Source organism: Copadichromis virginalis, linkage group LG12 (genome assembly GCF_057382275.1).
Source record: "Copadichromis virginalis isolate Kocher_CV1m ecotype Utaka linkage group LG12, C_Virginalis_male_GT1.1, whole genome shotgun sequence".
In the NCBI taxonomy this organism is placed as follows: Eukaryota; Metazoa; Chordata; class Actinopteri; order Cichliformes; family Cichlidae; genus Copadichromis; species Copadichromis virginalis.
The window spans coordinates 12799756-12822678 of NC_140629.1; the positions used below are offsets into that span (position 1 = coordinate 12799756).

Sequence of the window (22923 nt, forward strand, 5' to 3'; positions counted from 1 at the left end):
CTGGAGTTCTTTAAATTTGTTGAAGACATTTCATCTCTCATCTGTGAAACTTCTGAAACTTTCATTTCCACCATTCATTAAAAAAGGGTAGAGAGTTCCAGGTATTTAAACACTAGTGAGAGTTATCCCTTAAAGAGGGTTGTTGACCCACTATTGATCAGACGGCTCATCACATGAGCCAAGGTGTGAAAAAGGGTGTGGGTCATTATTAGCAGAGATTTCAGGTAAACCATTGTGAGACGTTGCCTCACCCTATCATGTGACCTATTGAGATCACCTGATAGAAGATGTGAGTGGGCATTAAGGCACCTGGGAAGGGTTCTCAAAACTGGCAGACAGTTGGTGTTGAAAGACTGTGATGTAACAGTGTTATAACACTGGGAAATGTATAAAAAAATTATTTCTAGGAAAATATTTACAAAAGTTAATCCTGGTTTGTAAAGTCTTATTGACTTGCTATATTATTTTAGCATATTACTTATGTAAGCATTCCCCTTAAGTGTCAGGTCACTAATTATTGGTCCATCTGTGCTCACGCTAATCAACTCTTCACTGGCGTCTGGTATAGTTCCGGTTTATTTTAAAAGTGCTGCTATTCTCCCACTTAAAAAAAACAAAACCTCAGCTAGACCCATCTCTTTGGAGCAGCTACAGACCTATCTCTAAATTACCCTTAATTGCTAAGCTTCTAGAAAAGGTTGTGGCTAAGCAACTTATACCAACTCTGGACAAACATAGCATTTGCGATAAGTTTCAATCCGGCTTTCGCAGAGCTCACTCCACAGAAACAGCCCTTCTTAGGGTCTCAAGTGACATTTTGATGAATAATGATGCAGGAAAATGCTCGGTCCCACTTATGTTGGACCTCACATCGGCTTTTGACACTGTTGACCACCACATCCTCCTCGAAAGGCTTAAATATTGGGTTGGTGTATCGGATACTGCCTTGGAGTGGTTCTCCTCATATCTACATAACCGATCTTTTTCTGTGGTGGTCTCTGATTTTAGGTTATCCTCTGCCTCCCTTACTTATGGTGTCCCTCAGGGTTCGGTTTTGGGGCCTTTATTGTTCTTAATATATCTTCTCCCGCTCCAGCATATAATGGGCTCTTTTGAGGACATTTCTTATCACTGTTATGCTGATGATATTCAGTTGTACATCTCTTTTAAGCCCCAGGATTTATCTAACCTTCAGCTTTTAAATCACTGCTTAGATTCCATCAAACGTTGGATGGCTGTAAATTTCCTCCAACTCAACGAGGGGAAAACTAATATGTGCTCTGGACAGATTTGTATCCCAGATAATGAAAGCCCTTGGTCCTCTTTCTGTGTACCGTATTTTCACGACCATAAGGCGCACTTAAAAGTCTTAGATTTTCTTCAAAAAGTGCGGCGCGCCCTATAGCGCGGTGCGCCCTATGTGTTGTAAGGAGGACGTAGTAGAGAACACCATGAGAACGTTAAAGGGTGAAGTGTGGGCGTTGATCGTATATACCGGGACAATCGCACATACCTGTATAAAAGAACAGGTATGTGCATTATGCAGGACATCGTTGTTTTAACAACCCTGAAAATGGCAAAGAGACACGCTTACGAAGCACAGTTTAAACTGAAGGCCATCAGCTACGCGGAGGAACATGGAAATCGAGCAGCGGCGAGAGAATTTAAGATTAACGAATTGATGGTTCGCAAATGGAGGAAGCTGGAAAACAAGCTCCGGCAGGTCAAGAAAACGCAGCTGAGTTTCCGCGGACATAAGGCGAGGTGGCCCGAGTTGGAGGAAAGACTCGAGCGGTGGATCATCGAGCAAAGAGCGAGCGGGAGAAGCGTTTCGACGGTCACCATTCGGCTAAAAGCAGTTTCACTAGCTGAAGAGATGAACATTGAACATTTCCAAGGAGGTCCGTCTTGGTGCTTTCGTTTTATGAAACGGTGCCATTTTTCCATCCGGACCAGGACTACGGTAGCGCAGCAACTTCCAGCGGATTATAAGGAAAAGCTGGCCATCTTCCGCTCCTACTGCAGCAAACACATCGGCGACAAAAACATCCAGCCCAGCCACATCACAAACATGGACGAGGTCCCGCTCACTTTTGACATCCTGGTGAGTCACACTGTGGAGAAGAAGGGGACCAGCACGGTAGCGATATGCACAACGGGGTATGAAAAGTCTTCTTTTACTGTTGTGCTTGGCTGCCATGCTAATGGACAGAAACTGCCGCCTATGGTGATTTTTAAGCGAAAGACTTTGCCTAAAGAGAAGTTTCCAGCAGAAATCATCATTAAGGCAAATGAAAAGGGGTGGATGGATGAGGAAATGATGAAAGACTGGCTGAGGGAGGTGTATGAAAGGAGACCAGGTGGTTTTTTCCACGCAGTTTCACTAAGAGTGGAAGGCAGCGCCGGGCGAGTTACGCCACAATTTGCCAATGGATTGTAGATGCTTGGGCTAACATGTCTGCTGGCACTGTTGTTCGAGCTTTCGCAAAAGCCGGCATCGTTTCCGAGGAGCCGCACGGCACAGAAAGTGACTCTGACAGTGAAGACAGTGAACCTGGCATGTTTGATGGAGATTTAGCGCAGCTGTTCAATTCAGACACAGAGGATGAGGACTTCGATGGGTTTGATTGATGATAAAAATGTGAGTACCAAACTTTGTTTTGCTCCTGCTTTATTTTTAAATACGCACACTTGTATGCTTGTGTGTTGTTGATGATGACGATTATTGGTAATAAAAATGTGAGTACCAAACTCAGTTTTGCTCCTGCTTTATTTTTAAATATGCACACTTGTATGCTTGTGTGTTGTTGATGATGACGATTACCGGCAATAGAAATGTGAGTAAGGTACCGAATTCAGGTTTGCTCCCGCTTTATTTTTAAATACGCATACGGTACTTGTATGCGCCCTATGGTCCAGTGCGCCTTATGTGTGTGTTAAATACAGTAAGGGCACACATAACTGAGACTGCGCCTTTTAGCACAGTGCGCCTTATGGTCGTGAAAATACGGTATGTTAAATCCTCTATCAGGAATTTAGGTGTCACTTTTGACTCGACTCTCACATTGGATGGGCATGTGAAATCTCTGGTTTGGTCTTGTTTTTATCATTTAAGAAATGTGTTAAGCCCTATTTTATCTCACTCGAAACTGGAGATAGCTATACATGCATTTATTTCCTCACTATAGAGATTGAAAATGTGACGTCATTTCCGGGGTAAAACCGCAAAGGATTGTAGGTACGAGTGGCAAGCGGTACTAGCGCATGCAGGCTTTCACATGAAAACAGTCACACAGCAATAAAAAGAAACACAAAGAATGGCAAGAAGCTGTTGTATTATTAACTGCAATAGCCAGTCGCAAGACAGCCACGGGAAGCTGACGGGTAAAGAGATTTTTTATCAGATTACGTCATGAAAGAGAAACTGTTCAAGCCATGTTTCCAATGTAACAAAGAGCAGACAGATGGCCTGGATTGCAGCTATTCGAAGACCAAATATAACATTCCAGAACACTCCAGCTCACATTTAAGTCTGCTCCAAGCATTTCCACAGAGTCTTCTGTTGTAGTTATTACGTAATTTATCATAACATAATTGTTGATGTAGGTTACAATTAAGCCTTATATTGATTTGAATTGAATTGGTTTCGCTATGCTGCTTTGTTCACTGTGGCTTTGCCTGCTAATATTTGTAGTGTTTTGTAGGAAAACCAGCCTAAATGCTGGAATGCGATCCAGACTGGGAACCCTCTATCAACCTGGGTCATACTAAGTTTAAAGCTGCTACCACAGCGAGATTTGATTGGTTAAGAGAGAGAGAGCGATATCAAAACAGCCACAAAAAGTCCCGTATATACAGTATGTGTCCAAGGGTTGTATTGAAGCAATCAAGTGATGAATAACTGTTTTCCAGTATGTTATTTTGCAATGTTTTTTGGTGTTTTTTGCATTATTGATTTGCTAATAAAGCATAATGGAATACAATTTTGCCTCTTTCTTGTAAGATTCTATAATAGAATGAAACAATATCGCCAGTTATAAATAAAGACAATAAATTGAATGAATTACGAAACACTTATTTTATTTCTATTAGATCTGAAAATGTTGTGTAATACTACAACCTAAAAAGACAAATAGATTGCGTTGGCCTGTACATGAGATAAAGGAAAGAAAATTAACAACAGCTGTGAAATGGAATAGTCCAAATCACCAAAGTAAACTGGACCTGGGCTTGTTGCAGGGATCTGAAGTTGCTAAACATTTTGTGAGTGTATGCATTCACACTTAGGACCATCTAATAATGAATATGTGCGTGATAAAAGTTGGGCAGCACGCTAACGTCCTTACTCCACTCTGTATGCACGTATGGGTTTAACCCTTTCACTCCTTTGATTTTTCCTCGTACTTTTTTTTTTTGCATTTTCGTCAAGTCTGTCTTTGTACGGACCTGCCGTGTTCTCCGTCATTTTGTACATAACTGTTTTTGGGGCAAATAAAATGCAAGTAGGGATTAAAACCGCAGAATTAATGATTACTGGTGCTGGAAATGCTAGCGCTTGATGCAGTGTTTTGATTTTGCTGCCACTCGTACTCACAATGCAATGCGCGAAAGTCACGTGGTCTGTCAATCTCTATTGTAACTCTTTGTTTATGTGTCTAAGCAAAGGTTTTCTGGATCGTCTGCAGGTTGTGCAAAACACTGCAGCTAGGCTGTTGACAAAACCTCCAAGTATTCACATGTGACACCATTGCTATTTCAGCTACACTGGCTTCCTGTTGACTTTAGAGTACATTTTAAGATCCTAGTCTTGACATTTAGAGCCTTAGACTGGCACCACCCTACATCGCCGATCTGCTACAGCCCTATGTCCCTAGCAGGTCCCTGAGGTCATCTGATCAGGGCTTACTTGCTATAAAACAGACTAAGATGAGAACAAAGGGTGACAGAGCTTTTGCCACTGTGGCCCCGAGACTGTGGAACTCTCCTTCATACATTAAGAACCATGGACTCGGTAGTTGTTTTTAAAAAACAACTCAAAACTCACCTTTTTAAAACTGTTTTTGGTTAAATTTCTGCCTGTTTTATATTGTCTGGTTTACCCTTTGATTATTTGTTATCTTAAGTGCAGCACTTTGTGATTCTGTCTAGAAAGGTGCTATACAAATAAGATATATTTTTTATTTATTTATTATTTAAACGTCAGATATTTTAAATTTAGCTGTTTTTTGTTTGGTTCATCTCATTTTGAGTTAGGCACCATTTTGCAGCTTCTTATATTCTCTATATTATTTTACAAGTAGCTTGAAACAAAAGAGGAAGCCCATTCATGGTATGCATAAACTATTTTATTTACAAGAGGTGAAAACAGGTCAGTATATCAGTGGTGACATATAATTTGATGAGTAGCAGGAGTAGGAGGAGGGAACTGATCAATAATTTCTACTCTGGCTTTTACCAGTCGTATCTGCCCCTGTCCAACCATCTCACTCAAGTCACTGTGGCCTAAGCACACTCACATTTTGGCAAGGTTCACTATAAGTTCACTTCTACACCACAGTTTTTTTTACAGGACAGGATGGTCCTCTTACAATACACAACACAGGGGTCGGTGCATTGGTGGTTCTTGGTGTCCGGGGCTGGGCGCTCAGGTATGTACCAGCTCACTCCCGGTGGCTACTTGGCGGGGCCTGGCGCCTGTTGCTCGGTCAGGCCTCTTCCGTGGCGCGGGGGGCCCTCGGGCCTCCGGCCTCTGGGCCTGCGGCTCGGTCCACTCTGGCAGGCCGGTGCAGGCCCCTCTAGCTTCTGCTCGGTGGCTACTGGGTGACCCCTCGTCTGGGGATCCTCAGCCCTTCCCATGAGGGTGGCACGGATGCCCCTCCAGTGGTCCTCCTTGAGCTCTCGCACTCTGGGGCCTCTGGATGTCTGGGGCCTGGATCTCCTCCGTGCCTGCTTCATGCCCTGGGGGATGGGGCTATGGCTCCCTACACCCTCTTGTGGACCATTACATGGGGAAACCATTTGAATACAAGCGCGCTGATCCACACTGGTGTGCACATGGATGCTCACTGTTCGTAGACTTAAATCACACCTTTCTTGGCTGCTACTTCAAAGCACATTGTGCGCTGTCTGTCCTGCGTACTGCACAACAATATTCAATATTTAGTATTTACTGCTGTTTACACTTAGCTAGATTAATGCAATGGTGTTGTGTTTAGTATGTTGCTTTGTTTTGTTTTTTTTGCTTGTTTTCTATTCTTTTTCTCTCAACAGGTGATCCAGGAGATTTTTATTTTTATTTTTTTCCCCTTTCTCACTGTCCCTCTCCCCTTCTGTTTTTCTTTTCCTTCCTCTTTCTTTCTCCCTTTCCTATCCCTCACTCATGTCTGTCCCGTCTGTAACAATTGAAAATAAAATAAAATAAATAATAAAAACAAAGGTCGATCAAATGGACCAATACGGCAATGCCCTGATCATCCATTTGGCAAAATAAATCCATTGGGTATCCTTGTTGGTCTTCAGACAACAATTCTGACGGCTAAAGAACCAAATGGGACAGGCAAAAAACAAAAAAACAAAAACAAATAACCACCTCCCACCGTAAAGGTGCGAGGTGCTTGTGTTGCATTGGTTACCCCCCTTGGTTACAAAAGACAAGGCACTATGTGTGTGTGTGTGTGTGTGCACGTGTGTGTGTGTGTCATGGGGGTGCGTTTGTGTGACCTCCTGCTCACAACTGTTTTTAACAACATCCTTGGTCATAAAGAGGGTAATCTCCCCCACACCGAATATATGGCTCAATTCCTGTATTGGTTCACCATGCACAACACAAGTCTGTGACCTGCCACAGAGAAGGCTCTGTCGCCACAAGAATGAAGTAGTCCGTGGAATTGACAACATGAGTTTTGAACTGGACCTCATGGTTTTCTCTAGAGCAAAAATAATTAGGAGCTCAGACAGGTAAGAAGGGGCTTGGCTGGTAAGTGCCTTAAAAACAAAAAAGTAAGAGTTTAAATTGGATCCTGTAAGGAACAGTGACCCAGTGTAAAGAGGCTGGGGTTATATGCTCCTTCCATTTAGTGCCAGTTAGTTCTGAAATTTCAAGTTATTTTCTCGAAATTTTGAGATAAGTAACACGGAATTTTGAGTTAGTGCTGCCAATCGGTAATCTACGTGGTAATCTACGTGAATGATGTCATTTCCTTGTTACCCGGAAGCTGAAGCCCTCAGCTACAAATGACATGGCTAAGCTACCAGTATTACAGTAGCTTAGCTACTGTAATACTAAGCTACTGTATTAGTATTACAGTAGCTTAGTACTGTAATACTAATGCACAAATTGCTGAGTATTTTCAGTGTGGCTTCAGAAATGCTGAAATCCTTGTGTTATTAGCCGAATCACATGGCATTACTATCGGCAAACATACTCTCGAAAGCACCAATTTGTTGCGATCCGGTTTTGAGTGGGCATTCCTCTGTGCCATATCCTTCCAGGTAACAACAAAATGACATCGTTCATGTAGATTGCTAATTGGCAGAGCTAACTCGAATTTTTTAACTACTTTTCTCAAAAATTTGAATTACGGCCCTGGTCATAATGTCTCTTGGTGGCTGTTTCTTGTTCTGTCTGTGTCTTTAAGTCCCTGCAGGTCCCTGATTGGATAAGCTGACGGCTGCTGATTGGTCCCCTGATCATGGTTGCTTTAAAAATCCCTCACCAGCAGTTGTTCGGGGCAGCAACTGACAGCAGCATAGACCTGACCCTGGCCTCCAAACTTTGTGATATTTGTGACTCTCGTGACTTACTGAGCTTTGTACATAGTATGTACAATAGTTTTCACTTGTAAATAGCACATTGTAAATAGCACTGAAACAGAAGGGGTGAGCTGCCTTATTATTTTCCTTGTACTATTTTCTCCTGTTTATTTCAGTTAGGGAGTTAGGTGTAGCGTTTGTCTTTTGTTTGGTTTTTGTTTCACATAGGGTTTTAGATAGCACCTCCTCACCTGACTTAGCTTGTTTTGTTTGTTATTTTGGCCTTTGTTCACCCCGGAGCTTCATTTTCAGTGTAGAAAAATAAAGCACCGTTCACTAAGAAATTGTGTTTTCTGTGTATGGTTTTGGGGCCCAGGGCGGGTTCACTTCCTTTTTTAACTCTTATGTTACGTTCCTGTACCCCTAGACTGGGACGTAACAATGTGTCTGTGAAGGTTCTCAGTCATCCAGGTCATCGTAGTCAAAGGAGCTTGCAAAGAAAAGCGTCTGGACTTCTTTAAGTTGCTTGAAGACGTTTCACCTCTCATCCGAGAAGCTTCTTCAGTTCTAAGGTCAAATGGTGAAGAGTCCCAGATATAAACCTAGTGGGAGTATCCCCCCCACAGAGGGACAAAAGGACCCCCTGGGACGTAACAATGAAATCCTTGTGTTATTAGCCGAATCCCATGGCATTACTATCAGCAAACATACTCTAGAAAGTGCCAATTTGTTGTAATCCGGTTTTGAGTAGGCATTCCTCTGTGCCATATCCTTCCAGGTAACAACAAAATGTCGTTCATGTAGATTGCTAATTGGCAGAGCCAACTCAAATTTTTTAATTACTTTTCTCAAAATTTTGAGTTAATAAGTCGAAATTTCGAGTAAATAACTCAAAATTTCAAGTTATGGATACTTTTTTTGTGTGGTGGAAAAGAGCTTCCATAATCTTTACCTTACAATATAAACCTTGAAGAGTTTGTTAGTGTCATTTGGTCCTGTATAAATAAAATTGAACTTTATGATGCTATGATCTTTTCTGATTAATGTATTGGGTTTTCTGCTTGTTGGCTTGAACATCATACCAGAGCCTTCTGAATATTTGGATGAACTTCTGTCTTGGTAAGTTTTTATTTTCAGTTTTATTTGCATTTTTAAATAGTTAGTTTTCTCATTGGAATCATGTAAGGCTACATTTATGAACAAGGAACTACATTCCTGGACAAGCCCTGTTTTTCATTGAATACATTTTAATAATCAGACTAGCTGTACTTACGTTGGCCAGCCCTCCCCGGTCGAGACAGTGAAGAGGGTCAAAAAAGCCCACAGCACATTGTCATAATGGAACTCATACTTTTTCCACTCTCTGGGCATGGCGGCCACCTCGTCTTTGTCATAATCTAGGAATTGTCCTCTGTAAGAAATAAAGCAAGTGGAGACAGGCACACAATAAGTAGCATTTGAAAGTTTAGTTACTTAAGCTCTGAAATATGAAGTGAGGCTGTGGGGATTTTTTTTAGACCAACTTGCAGTCTTTCTCCAGGCCTTTGGACTCATCAGTGCAATAAAAGAATTTCCCCTTGAAGAGCTGAACTGCGATGACGGCAAAGATAAACATGAAGAGGATGTAAACAATGAGGATGTTCAGCACATTCTTCAGAGAGTTAACCACACAGTCAAACACCGCCTGAGGACACAAACAGATTTTAAATTTTAAATGAAGAAGATTACACAAAATTTGTAAATACGATTTAATGCTGGTCGTTTTGTTACTATGCTGCTTTCTTAACTAGAGCTATCTACAAAATGACTACTAATTAACTGCTACAGTGCTCAGCATAAATGAGTACACCCCACTACGTTTGTCAGAAAACCTTTAGTTTCCTTTCTATGAGATACTACTACAAAATATTCCCACAAATGTGGGCCATTGATTGCAAACAAGATTTGTTTATTTGTGCACACAAAAAAGTGATTTTCCTAACAAATTCATTCAAGCCCATGTCGCAAAAATGAGTACACCCCAATTAGGAGAAAAGCCACGCTTAAGACTTCAAAATTCGAATTAACAGGCATTCAAGCACAGGTGAGTCTAATGATTCATTTAAGAGATGTCCAGCAGACAGGTGACTATAAAAGGACATTAATTAACAAAGAAAAGCCCTTCCTGGCAGGAATTGGACCCAAACGCAAACTCACTGGAGACAGGACTGAACTCAAAATGGCAGCTTGTATTGCTGAACACAAAAACTCTACAAAATCTAAACTGAGAAGACTCTATCAAAACACACAGGGAGCTACAAGTAGAAACACACAGTCATGAGGGACAACTCGACACTGACTCAGAGAAACACAGGGTTTAAATACACTGGGAAGTAACGAGGGGAATGAGACACAGAAGGAGGGCACAGTTGGGAGAAATCAGGACTGACGAGACAAGCAAAGCAGGATGCATTCACATAAGACACGGACCATCAAAGTAAAACAGGAAGTACCACACAGAGACGCGAACTTGACACAGTGGAGACAGCAACTAAGAAACACAGAGACATAAACCATAAGGCAGAGGTCTAAGAAGACCAACCATGAGAACATAATGCAGAGTGACAGAAAACAAGAAAACTCAAACATGCAAAGACACACAATTACACAGAACAGAGGGGACACAGAGAGACATGAAGGGCAAGGGATCAAAACTAGAAGCCATAGAATAAATCATACACAAGTACAATAATACAAAAATCACAAAGAACTAAAAACGCTGGGTCAGGAGACCCAGGACCGTGACACTTCCCATTTCATGCTGTCAGCAATGGCTCCACATGGAAGAGAAATGTCACAAAATCTGAGAAAGGAAATAATTTCTTTACACAAAAAAGGTGAGGGCTACAATAAGATCAGAAAAGCTTTACATATCAGTCAAAGCACTGTAGCAAAAGTGATCCAAAAATTTAAAAAAGATGGAATTGCAACCATTGTACAGAGACGTCCAGGCTCTCCACGTAAGTTAACATCTTGACAGGAGCGTCTTCTGATGCGCACACTTCAGAGGAATGGCATGCATGGGTATCGTCCATGAAGAAAGCCTCTCCTAAAGTCCATGCACAAAAAAGCACGCCTAGAATTTGCTATGGCCCATGCTGAAAAAGATGAAGACTACTAGGACTCTATAATCTGGAGTGATGAGACAAAGATCACTGTTTTTGGAACTAATGGTTTCAAAACTGTATGGCGTGGTAAAGGTGAGGATTTCAAAAAGAAATGCATGGTGCCTATAGTGAAACATGGTGGTGGCAGTAGTGATGGGATTTCCGGCTCTTTTTAGAGAACCGGCTCTTTCGGTTCGGCTCACTAAAAAGAGCTGGCTCTTTCGGCTCCGAACCGGCTCTTCAGGTTGTTTTGTTGCTTTAATTAATTAATTATTAACAATAATATAAAATTATGCACAAAAGGAATTACTAATGTAAAATAAAAAAGTGGTTTTATTTATATATTTTTATATATAAATATATGCGGTGGCCCCTAGAGATGAAACATGTACAAACTCCAAAACACATTTCTAGCATGAACTGAACTTCCAAAACAGAGCTACCTAGATCACTTAAATTACACAATTGAAAGCATGTGTGTATTGTTTGTGTATTTATACACAAGCACTCATATATATTCAAATAATTTAAAAAAATGTTCATTTACCTGTTATTACCACACACCAAATCCGGTCGTTGGTACTTCCTGGCTTGTGTAGCCACTAGGTAACAAAAGCTCAACATTGCACCTAGCATCCTGGAGCACTTCTGTTGTCTTTTGTATGTGCTTTAGAGTTCATACCTGTTTTGAAGTTTGTACATGCTTTGCCTGTAGGGGCCACCGTAAATATACTTTTATTTATTCACTCCACAGAAAATGTAATAAATAAATCATATAATACAAAAATCAACTATTCACATTTCAACTTTTAACAATTTAAATTTTCAGCTTTTTCCTTTTACAAATTTAAAGTGAAACAACACAAAACACTGCAAACCACAACACAATTAAATATAAATTAAAATATGAAAACAAAAAGAACATGCATATTCTCTGTCATATGGACCTGCATGAATAAACTTTCTGAATCCTTTATCATCTGCAACTGAAAATAGTTGTGGATGATTACTATACCTTTCTAATGTGACGTTGTTGTCCCTGGCTCTTTCTCTTTCTCTCCCTCCCGGTCTGTTCCTGTGCTACTGAGTGTAACTACCGCCCCTCCCCCCTCATCCCAGCGTAAAGCACAAGGCTCGCATGCGGAGTGAAGCGGAAAAAAGAGAAAGAAAAAAACCCCCACAGTTCACGATAAGGAGCCGGCTCGCGTTGTTCACATCAAAGATCCGGCTCGTTCACATCAAAGATCCGGCTCTAAGAGCCATTTCGTTCGTGACCGACAGGTGGCAGTGTCCTTATGTGGGGCTGCATGAGTGCTACTGGTGTTGGGGAGCTGCATTTCATTGATGGTATCATGAACTTAATGTTGTGTACTGCTTTATAATGAAGGAGAAGATGCTGCCATCACTGCGTGCACTTGGTTGTTGTGCACTTTTCCAACACGACAATGATCCAAAACACACATCTAAAGCTACTGTTGCATTTCTGAAGAAGAACAGGGTGAAGGTGATAGACTGGTCAAGTATGTCTCCTAATCTGAACCCAATCGAACACCTGTGGGGTATTCTGAAGCAACAAGTTGAGCATCACTCTCCGTTCAGCATCCAGGCTCTAAAAGAGGTTATTCTCGAAGAATGGAAAAAGATAGATGTTGCAATATGTTGCCAACTTGTTCTTACCATGCCTAGAAGACTTGTGCTGTCCCTGAAAATCACAGTGGCAATACAAAATACCAGATGTAGTAGTTTTTGTTGCAGGGTGTATTCATTTTTGCTTCAACCAATTTGAGTAAAACTGAAGATTTTGTGATCTAAGTTATATTATTAACCTTATTTTCATGTTATGGAGTGTTGACTAAAACTCAGCTTTGTGAAAATTTGGGAAAGTGTTTTTTTGTTCATTGAGCTACTGATTAAATTTGTACTTTTTAAAGGGGGTGTACTCAAGTCCTAGAATTGAACCTCAAATTCAAATTTTATTTGTCACGTACACAGTCATACACAGTACGATATGCAGTGAAATGCTTAGACAACTGCTCGTGACCTAAAGAAAAAAAAAAAGAAAAGGCTATGAATAAGATAGGAAATAAATATGAAAAATTAAAAAGGGTAAATTTAACTAGGAAGGAATAAAATAAAATATAAAAAATTAAGGTTAAAAATGAAATAACGGTACAACACAAATTAGAATGAAGGGTAAATTTAACTGGGAAAAAATAAGATAAAATATATAAATTAAAGTTGAAAATAAAATAACTGTACAACAAAATACACAATACACAGTATAGAACTATATAAGAATGTATGAAGAAATATAAATATATATATACAATAACAGCAGCTGTACAAGTATTAACTGGAAATGAAGAATATAGTGACCAGTGTTGTGCAATCCACATTATTTAGTGTCTTGTGCAGTGCAAATATGCTTAAAGTGATTTAAGTGATGAAGTGAAACCTTGAGTTTTGGCAGGCGCTTGATGGTCTTCAGAGGCCTGAGAACTCGAAGAACCCTCAATGACTTGATAGTGCTGATGTCCTTGCCTTTGGTTCCCCTATGAACAGCAAATATGTTTAGACCACACAAAAATGTATCCACAAACAATATGCAGTTAATGTAATCTTTGTCAATATTACTAACAAAAGCCATATCTGAAATTAGACCGTATGTTGTAACAGGGTTTGATTGTGGTAGGATGTGAATGAGGTGTGTTTAGATCAGCTGGGTGACAGAGAGATGCAACAATAGCCTTTCTGGATATGAAGAAAACATTGAAATATTTTTATGAAAGTTTATTAAGCTCGATGCATGATGGTCAAGAAGTACAGATCAGCGTAGACCATAAACTATGTGGCGGTGTTGTACTGGGTGGGCATCTGTGATAACAGGGTGAATGCTCATACATTAGACTCAGAGTTGTCTGCAAATCAGAGTGCCTGAAGGGGATTGTGGAGCAGGAGGAGATGAAACTTAACAACCAGGGAAATCTGGCAACTAGCCCCCTGCATATTACCCTCAAACTTATTATGATTATACAGTTTTTAAAAAACTTTAAACTCCATAATTTAATAATCAATATTAACCCTTTAATATATAAAAAAAGAAACTGAACAGTTTTGATTCTTATATACTGAGACATGGGCTTATACATGAAGGTATGACTTCTAACAGACCACTGGATAATTTTTTTTTCACTGCAAGAGTCAGAGAACATTCAGTGCTTGATGACAAGATGAATATCAGTGCCATGCTTGTAAATGCAGTGCTGCAGTCAGGACACATTCCAAGAAAGTTGGTGAGCGTCTAATCGAAGAAACAAAGAGCCACTGTCCTGGCAAAGTAACATGACATATCTTAAAAGCTTCAACCACACTGGAAGTCACGTGGTCACCAGAGACCATAAAAAGTGAATGCCATTTGACAACTTTAAGTGACTACAGGCAAAATGACTGCTGAATACTAGCTACTTCAATGTCATTTATATAGCACTAAATCATAACAGCTCTTTATATTTTAAGGTAAAGACCCCTACAAAAATAGAGAGAATACTCAAACAATCAGACAACCCACTATGACCAAGCACTTGGAAAGCAAAATCTCCCTATTAACTGGAAGAAACCTCCAGCAGAACTAGGCTCAGGGAAGGTCAGCCAAGAGAGACAGGACAAAAAGTGTATGCAAAATTTGATGCAAAGTGTGAAAACACACAGAGTAAAAACAGGTGAAAAAGATGCAGCCAGTACATCATCATCATAAGCTTAATCTTAAAGATAGAGAGATCGTCTGTCTCCCAAATCAAAACTGGGGACTAGCTCTAGTGGGGCGATCGTGGCTCAAGAGTTAGGTGTTCGTCTTGAAATCGGAAGGTTGTCGGTTCGAGCCCGGCTCCGGCAGTCTCGGTTGTTGTGTCCTTGGGCAAGACACTTCACCTGTTGCCTACTGGTGGTGGGGTGGCTGTAGCTCAGGTGGTAGAGCAGGTCATCTACTGATCGGAAGGTTGGTGGTTCGATTAGTCTGCATGCCAAATATCCTTGGGCAAGATACTAACCCCAAATTGCTCTCCGATGCATCCATCGGAGTATGAATGTGTGTGAATGTTAGCTATTAGAAAAATGTGCTTGTGAATGGGTGAATGCACACGTTGTGTAAAGCGCTTTGAGTGCTCAGATGAGTAGAAAAGCGTTATATAAGAACCAGTCCATTTACCAGAGGGTGGCGCCAGTGTCCAGAGCGCCCCAGGGCGGCTGTGGCTACACTGTAACTTGCCATCACCAGTGTATGAAAGGGTGGATGATTGTGTATAGTGTAAAGCGCTTTGGGGTCCTTAGGACCAAGTAAAGCGCTATACAAATACAGACCATTTACCATTTACTCTACAGAAGAGGGGCCTGAAAGCTGAAGACTGCCTACTATTCTATTTTTAAACACCTTAGAAACCACAATTAAAATCAAAATTTCATGATATGGTACTATGACGTCTTAAAGATGAGATGGGGCCTTGAGGCAAATGTTGTTGTGATTTAGAACTATATAAATAAAACTGATATGAAATTGAATTGAATTTTTCAAGACGTTGCATATGACAAGAAGAATTTTAAATTTATTCAAATCACTTTTATTGTCACATCACATGTGCTCGTACACTGGTACAGCACATGCGAGTATAATTCTTGTGTGCAAGCTTCACAAGCAACAGAGGTGTGCAAAACACAATAGCATAAGAACAAAGCAAAATATAAGAATAGGAATCTGAGAATTATAAGAATAAATATATGTACAAATATAAGAATGTATGCGCATTACTGAATAAGTATGTCAAATATATATATATATATATATATATATTTATATATATATTTATATACATATACATACATATATATATACATATATACACATATATATATACATATATACACATATATATATATACACATATACACATATACATATATACACATATACACATATATATATATATATATATATATATATATATATATATATATATATATATATGAATACCCCCATGAATACCAGAGGCGCAAAACACCAGCTACTGGTAGACAGAACAGTCAGCCGAGACTGCAAGACCAGACTGACCAACCTGTGCACTGCCTGGATTGATTACAAGAAGGCCTATGACTCAATGCCCCACAGCTGGATACTGGAATGCCTAGAATTGTACAAGATCAACAGGACCCTAAGAGCCTTCATCAGGAACTCAATGGGGATGTGGCGTACAACACTAGAGGCCAACTCCAAGCCCATAGCACAAGTCACCATCAAGTGCGGGATCTACCAAGGAGATGCTCTGTCTCCACTGCTGTTCTGCATAGGCCTGAACCCCCTCAGTGAGATCATTAACAAGACTGGCTACGGATACCGACTACGGAACGGAGCAGTTGTCAGCCACCTCCTGTACATGGATGACATCAAGCTGTATGCCAAGAGTGAACGAGACATCGATTCACTGATCCACACTACCAGGCTATACAGCAATGACATTGGAATGTCGTTCGGACTGGAGAAGTGTAGTCGGATGGTAACAAAGAGAGGGAAGGTAGTCAGAACTGAGGGGATTGAACTACCAGAAGGCAACATTGCAGACATAGAGGACAGTTACAAGTACCTGGGGATCCCGCAGGCAAATGGGAACCATGAAGAGGCCGCTAGAAAGGCTGCAACCACCAAGTACCTGCAGAGGGTCAGGCAAGTCCTGAGGAGTCAGCTGAATGGTAAGAACAAGATCCGGGCCATCAACACGTACGCCCTGCCCGTGATCAGGTACCCTGCTGGGGTAATAGGCTGGCCAAAGGAGGAGATAGAAGCCACTGACGTAAAGACAAGAAAGCTCCTTACCATGCATGGAGGGTTTCACCCCAAGTCCAGCACCCTGAGGCTGTACGCTAAGCGGAAGGAAGGGGGCCGGGGACTGGTGAGTGTCAGCACCACAGTCCAGGATGAGACAAGGAACATCCAAGAATACATTGGGAAGATGGCCCCAACTGACCGAGTGCTCAGTGAATACCTCAGGCAGCAGAAACCCAAGAAAGAGGAGGGAGACGAGGAACCATCATGGAAGGACAGGCCCCTGCACGGTATGTACCACCGGCAGATAGAGGAGGTGGCTGATATCCAGAAATCCTACCAGTGGCTGGACAAAGCTGGACTGAAAGACAGCACAGAGGCACTAATCATGGCAGCACAAGAACAAGCTCTGAGTACAAGATCCATAGAGGCTGGCGTCTATCACACCAGGCAAGACCCCAGGTGCAGGCTGTGTAAAGATGCCCCAGAGACAATCCAGCACATAACAGCAGGGTGCAAGATGCTAGCAGGCAAGGCATACATGGAACGCCATAACCAAGTGGCCGGCATAGTGTACAGGAACATCTGTGCTGAGTATAACCTGGAAGTCCCGAGGTCAAAATGGGAGATGCCCCCAAGGGTGGTGGAGAATGACCGAGCTAAGATCCTGTGGGACTTCCAGATACAGACGGACAAAATGGTGGTGGCTAACCAACCGGACATAGTGGTGGTAGACAAACAGAAGAAGACGGCCGTAGTGATCGATGTAGCGGTTCCGAATGACAGCAATATCAGGAAGAAGGAACACGAGAAGCTGGAGAAATACCAAGGGCTCAGAGAAGAGCTCGAGAGGATGTGGAGGGTGAAGGTAACGGTGGTCCCCGTGGTAATCGGAGCACTAGGTGCGGTGACTCCCAAGCTAAGCGAGTGGCTCCAGCAGATCCCGGGAATAACATCGGAGATCTCTGTCCAGAAGAGCGCAGTCCTGGGAACAGCTAAGATACTGCGCAGGACCCTCAAGCTCCCAGGCCTCTGGTAGAGGACCCGAGCTTGAAGGATAAACCGCCCGCAGGGGCGTGCTGGGTGTTTTTTTATATACACTCAACAAAAATATAAACGCAACACTTTTGTTACTGCTCCCATTCCCCATGGGATGGACTTAGAGACCTAAAATTCATTCCAGATACACAATATAACCATCCCTCCCAAACAGTGGTCACAAATCAGTCCAAATGTGTGGTAGTGGGCACATCTGCTATATTGAGATAATCCATCCCACCTCACAGGTGTGCCACATCAGGATGCTGATCTGACATCATGAGTAGTGCACAGGTGTACCTCAGACTGCCCACAACAAAAGGCCACCCTGGAATGTGCAGTTTTGTCTCACAGCAAAATGCCACAGATGCCACAAGCAATGAGGGAGCGTGCAATTGGCATGCTGACAGCAGGAATGTCAACCAGATCTGTCGCCCGTGCATTGAATGTTCATTTCTCAACCATAAGCCGTCTCCACAGGCGTTTCAGAGAATATGGCAGCACATCCAACCGGCCTCACAACCGCAGACCTCGTGTAACCACACCAGCCCAGAACCTCCACATCCAGCAGGTTCACCTCCAAGATCGTCTGAGACCAGCCACCCAGACAGCTGCTGGAACAATTGGTTTGCACAACCAAACAATTTCTGCACAAACTGTCAGAAACCGTCTCAGGGACGCTCAACTGCATGCCCGTCGTCCTCATCGGGGTCTTGACCTGACTCCAGCTCGTCGCCGTAACAGACTTGTGTGGGCAAATGCTCACATTCGATGGCGTCTGGCACGTTGGAGAGGTGTGCGCTTCACGGATGAATCATGGTTCACATTGTTCAGGGCAGATGGCAGCTGAGAATGTCCCAGTTCTTGCATGCCCAGCATACTCACCGGACATGTCACCCATTGAACATGTTCGGGATGTGCTTGACCGGCGTATACGACAGCGTGTACCAGTTCCCACGAATATCCAACAACCTCGCACAGCCATTGAAGTGGAGTGGACCAACATTCCACAGGCCACAATTGACAATCTGATAGACTCCATGCGACGATGTGTTGCACTGCATGAGGCAAATGGTGGTCACACCAGATACTGACCGGTTCTGGGTCCCCAGACCCCCAATAGAACAAAAAACTGTAAACTTCCAGGGTGGCCTTTTGTTGTGGGCAGTCTGAGGTACACCTGTGCACTACTCATGGTGTCAGATCAGCATCCTGATGTGGCACACCTGTGAGGTGGGATGGATTATCTCAATATAGCAGATGTGCCCACTACCACACATTTGGACTGATTTGTGACCACTGTTTGGGAGGGATGGTTATATTGTGTATCTGGAATGAATTTTAGGTCTCTAAGTCCATCCCATGGGGAATGGGAGCAAAAACAAAAGTGTTGCGTTTATATTTTTGTTCAGTGTATATATATATATATATATATATATATATATATATATATATATATGTGTGTGTGTGTGTGTGTGTGTGTGTGTGTGTGTGTGCATGTGTGTGTGTATAAATATATAAAATTACGTAAAATAAACTACTCAGAGGTTTAACAGAGAGCCAATGAAGAGCAGCTAATATGGAATAAATATACTCTCTCTTTCTAGTACCTGTCAGTACTTCTGTTGTAGGATTTTGGATTAAGTGGATTAACTTTCAGGATGATTTTCGAACAACCTGATTGTAAATTAGAATAGTCCATCCTAAAAGTAATAAATGCATAAACTAGTTTTTCAGTATCATTCTGAGACAGGGTGTTCCTAATTGTAGAACTATTGAACAAATGCAAGAAAGCAGCCCAGCACATTTGTTTAATTTGTTCACTGAAAGACCAATGTCAAAATGACTTCAAGATTCCTCAAAGTGTTACTGGCCAAGACAGAGTAAGCACCTGGTTAGATACCATGTTTCTAAGATTTTTAGGGCTGAGTACAGTACCCCCTGTTTTATCTGAATTTAGAAGCAGGAAATTATAAGTCATCCAGGTTTTTTTTTGTCTTTAAGAGCTTCCTGCAGTAATTGGTGTGTTATCTAGCTTCATGTATAGATAAAGATAAATTCAGTCCACTGTCAGAAGAAGACCATAAGAAATTATACCTACATCATACTCCAATCGCTGTAATAAAATATTATGTTCAACAGTATCAAATGCTCTACTAAGCTCTAGTAGGATAAGTACAGAGGGAAGCCCACTATACACTCCTCAAATCAGAGCCAGACATTTGAAACACCCGGGGCTTAGCCCTAAAGGGTAGTATGCATGTGGGATTTTTTTTTTTTTTTTTTCTTGGGGGGGGGGGGGGGGGGGGGTGCTTTTGGGGGGGTGCTTTTAATTAAGCAGCAAGGCAGAACATAATCAGGGCTGTATCAAGACACAAGGACTAAACCCCAATTCAACCAGACCCAGAACTGATCCGGAATTAAAACAGGACTGCAACAGTTCAAAATCAGGACTGCTTAGGACTTAACCAAGACAGAACCAGAATCAAAACTAGATGATAGTAGCACTAAAAATCATCATAGACCTGCACTACACTTATTTTTTTTATTTCTACCAAAGTACAGATTCAGAAAAGTTCATATAATTATTTAGCCTTGTTGTGCAAACAAGCCTGCATAACTTAATAAATATATAACTTGAAAAATAACAAACCTAAAAAGAAACACTAGGTACGGGATAAAAGAGTACCTATGATACGGTGATTCTTTTGTAAACAACCATTTGACTAACGTGTGTCTCACCTGCTCTTGTTCCATCTCTGTTCTGTCCTCATTCTCCTCTCTATCCCTCTCTGTTCCTCTCTCTCCCTCTTTGTGCTGACAATCATCAAATATACAGTTGAAACCAGATATTTACGTACTCTTCAGATGAAAACACAAACACTTTTTTAATTGTAACATCAAATCAGACTAAATGTTTATTTTTTTTAGATTAATAAATATAAAAAACATATTTGTTAACTTTAAGAGTAAAGAGAGAAACTATCTGCATTTCTTAATTGCAAATGGCACCAAATTGTATTCAAAATTGAGCCACACTTATGGAGCTCCACAATTCGTTTCCTGGTGTTTTGGTTGACATTTCTTGATTTTCCCATTTCAAAGAAACAGGCTCTGTGTTTTGCCTTATATGCATCCACAGGTGTGCCGCCAATTTACTCACATGGACTCTACTAACCTCTCAGAAGCTTCTTCAGCTCAGAATGGAATCGTCTGGAGTTTTCTTATTAATTAACAATAAACTTAGTTTACATGTACTCCTAAATTTGATGAAAGTGATAAAAAAATAGAAAGCTCTGTCTCTCTTTATTCTGACATTTAACTAATTCAAAAGATATTTCAATATTTATTTATCCAAAACAAAACAAGTTTACTCTAAATTGATGTTGTACAGTAAAAAAATGTTCTTCTGTTTTTTCTTTTCTCATTGAAAGAAGCCCCTTACGTCCATTCTTGTGTATCAGTACATTACTGAAACCGATTTATTTAGCCGTGGAGGGTAACAACTGAAAATATGAAATAGACACACATGTAAGCTAAGACTCTCTAAAGAAACAGCATTGTTGTTGTTCGGCTTTTCATTTCGCTATTTGTTAATTCAATTGAAGAGCAAGTAATGTAATATGGGTCAAGTGATCAGTTTGATATCAATCTTTCATGATACACCGCCATATTTACATTATTTGTACAGTACGAATGATTTGCTTTGGTACCTGGTCGAACTTCACTTCTCCTCTGTCTGTCTGGCTCTGTTTCTCCAACAGCGCACTCGCAGGCTGCAGCTGCCCCGCCCCGCTTAGTGCCTGAGCTCGGATCATACCAATATTAGGGGGGATTTACGCACAGTTGTAAATTCCCACAGTGTGCACTATGTGCTTCGAATATTGTGTGTAGTTTTTTGTTTTATACAGTTGTCAGCCAGGCATCTAACTATGAAAAAATTACACTCCAAAAGACCCCGGGCTTCTGAAAAAACAACCCGGGCTTAAGCCAACCCCCCCCGCTCCGCCACTGCTGCACTGCACAGCATGCACTATGGCACACCTGTGAGGTTTAATTCCATCATCTACCTTCTTCCACTCGGATATATTTTTCGTAAATATAATATTCAGTTCCACTGCTACGCCGATGACACCCAGCTCTATCTCTCTACCAAACCTGACTCTACTCTTCCTCCACCCTCCCTTATCCTCTGTCTAGCTGAACTCAATTCTTGGTTCTCCTCCAACTTTCTTAAACTCAACAGCAATAAATCGGAACTTCTTCTGGTTGGCACCAAACGACTGCTATCCAGAATTAACAATTTCTCTCTCACCATCAATAACTCACTGGTCCCTATCTCTCCTTCTGTGAAAAGCTTGGGTGTCATTCTCGATAGCACATTATCCTTTAACTCGCATATCAATAATATTACACGTGCAGCATATTTCCAACTCCGTAACATTAATCGCCTCCGCCCCTTCCTCACACCTTACGCCACTGCCATTCTCATCCATAATCTTGTTATCTCTAGAATTGACTACTGCAACTCATTATTATTTGGCCTCACACAAAAATCTATCAACAAGCTCCAACGTGTCCAGAACTCTGCTGCCCGTATTATTACTAGGACTTCTTCTACCCACCACATCTCCCCAATCCTGAAGCAACTTCACTGGCTCCCAGTCAAATTTCGCATCCATTTTAAAATAATTCTGTATACGTTCAAGGCTATTCACTCTCTCTCTCCACCGTACCTCTCTGACTTATTACAGATGAAGCTCCCATCCCGCTGCCTCAGATCTTCATCTTCTCTTTCTCTCTCTGTTCCCTCTGCTCGTCTGATCACAATGGGAGGGAGGGCCTTTAGTTGCTCTGCCCCTCGACTTTGGAATTCCCTACCCCCGGACCTCAGAAATATTAGCTCATTCTCTCTTTTTAAGTCCACCCTTAAAACTCATTTGTTTAAAATTGCCTATTCTTAAATTTCTGTATGTTTTAACTTTTATCTTCTATTCTTATCATTGTGTATATTTCCAGTTTTTATCTGTTGTACAGTGTCCTTGGGTGCTTTGAAAGGCGCTATTTAAATAAAATGTATTATTATTATTATTATTATTATTATTATTATTATGTTGTTTAGTTTGTGTTTGGGAGTTGTGTCCTTGGGATGAACCAGTTTTTGTAGTGGCTGGGTTT

General features: G+C 41.3%; 1 protein-coding gene across 1 annotated transcript in view; it reads right to left on the minus strand.

Annotated features, from left to right (window-relative positions):
* LOC146696591 (voltage-dependent N-type calcium channel subunit alpha-1B-like) overlaps window positions 1-22923 on the minus strand; it is a 222287-nt gene that overhangs the window by 10216 nt on the left and 189148 nt on the right. Inside the window, exons 26-28 of the mRNA XM_085474072.1 lie at window positions 13354-13450; window positions 9276-9436; window positions 9026-9163 (exon numbers count right to left, since the gene is read on the minus strand). Coding sequence (XP_085330198.1) covers window positions 9026-9163; window positions 9276-9436; window positions 13354-13450 — 396 coding nt within the window. The remainder of the gene's footprint in view (window positions 1-9025; window positions 9164-9275; window positions 9437-13353; window positions 13451-22923) is intronic.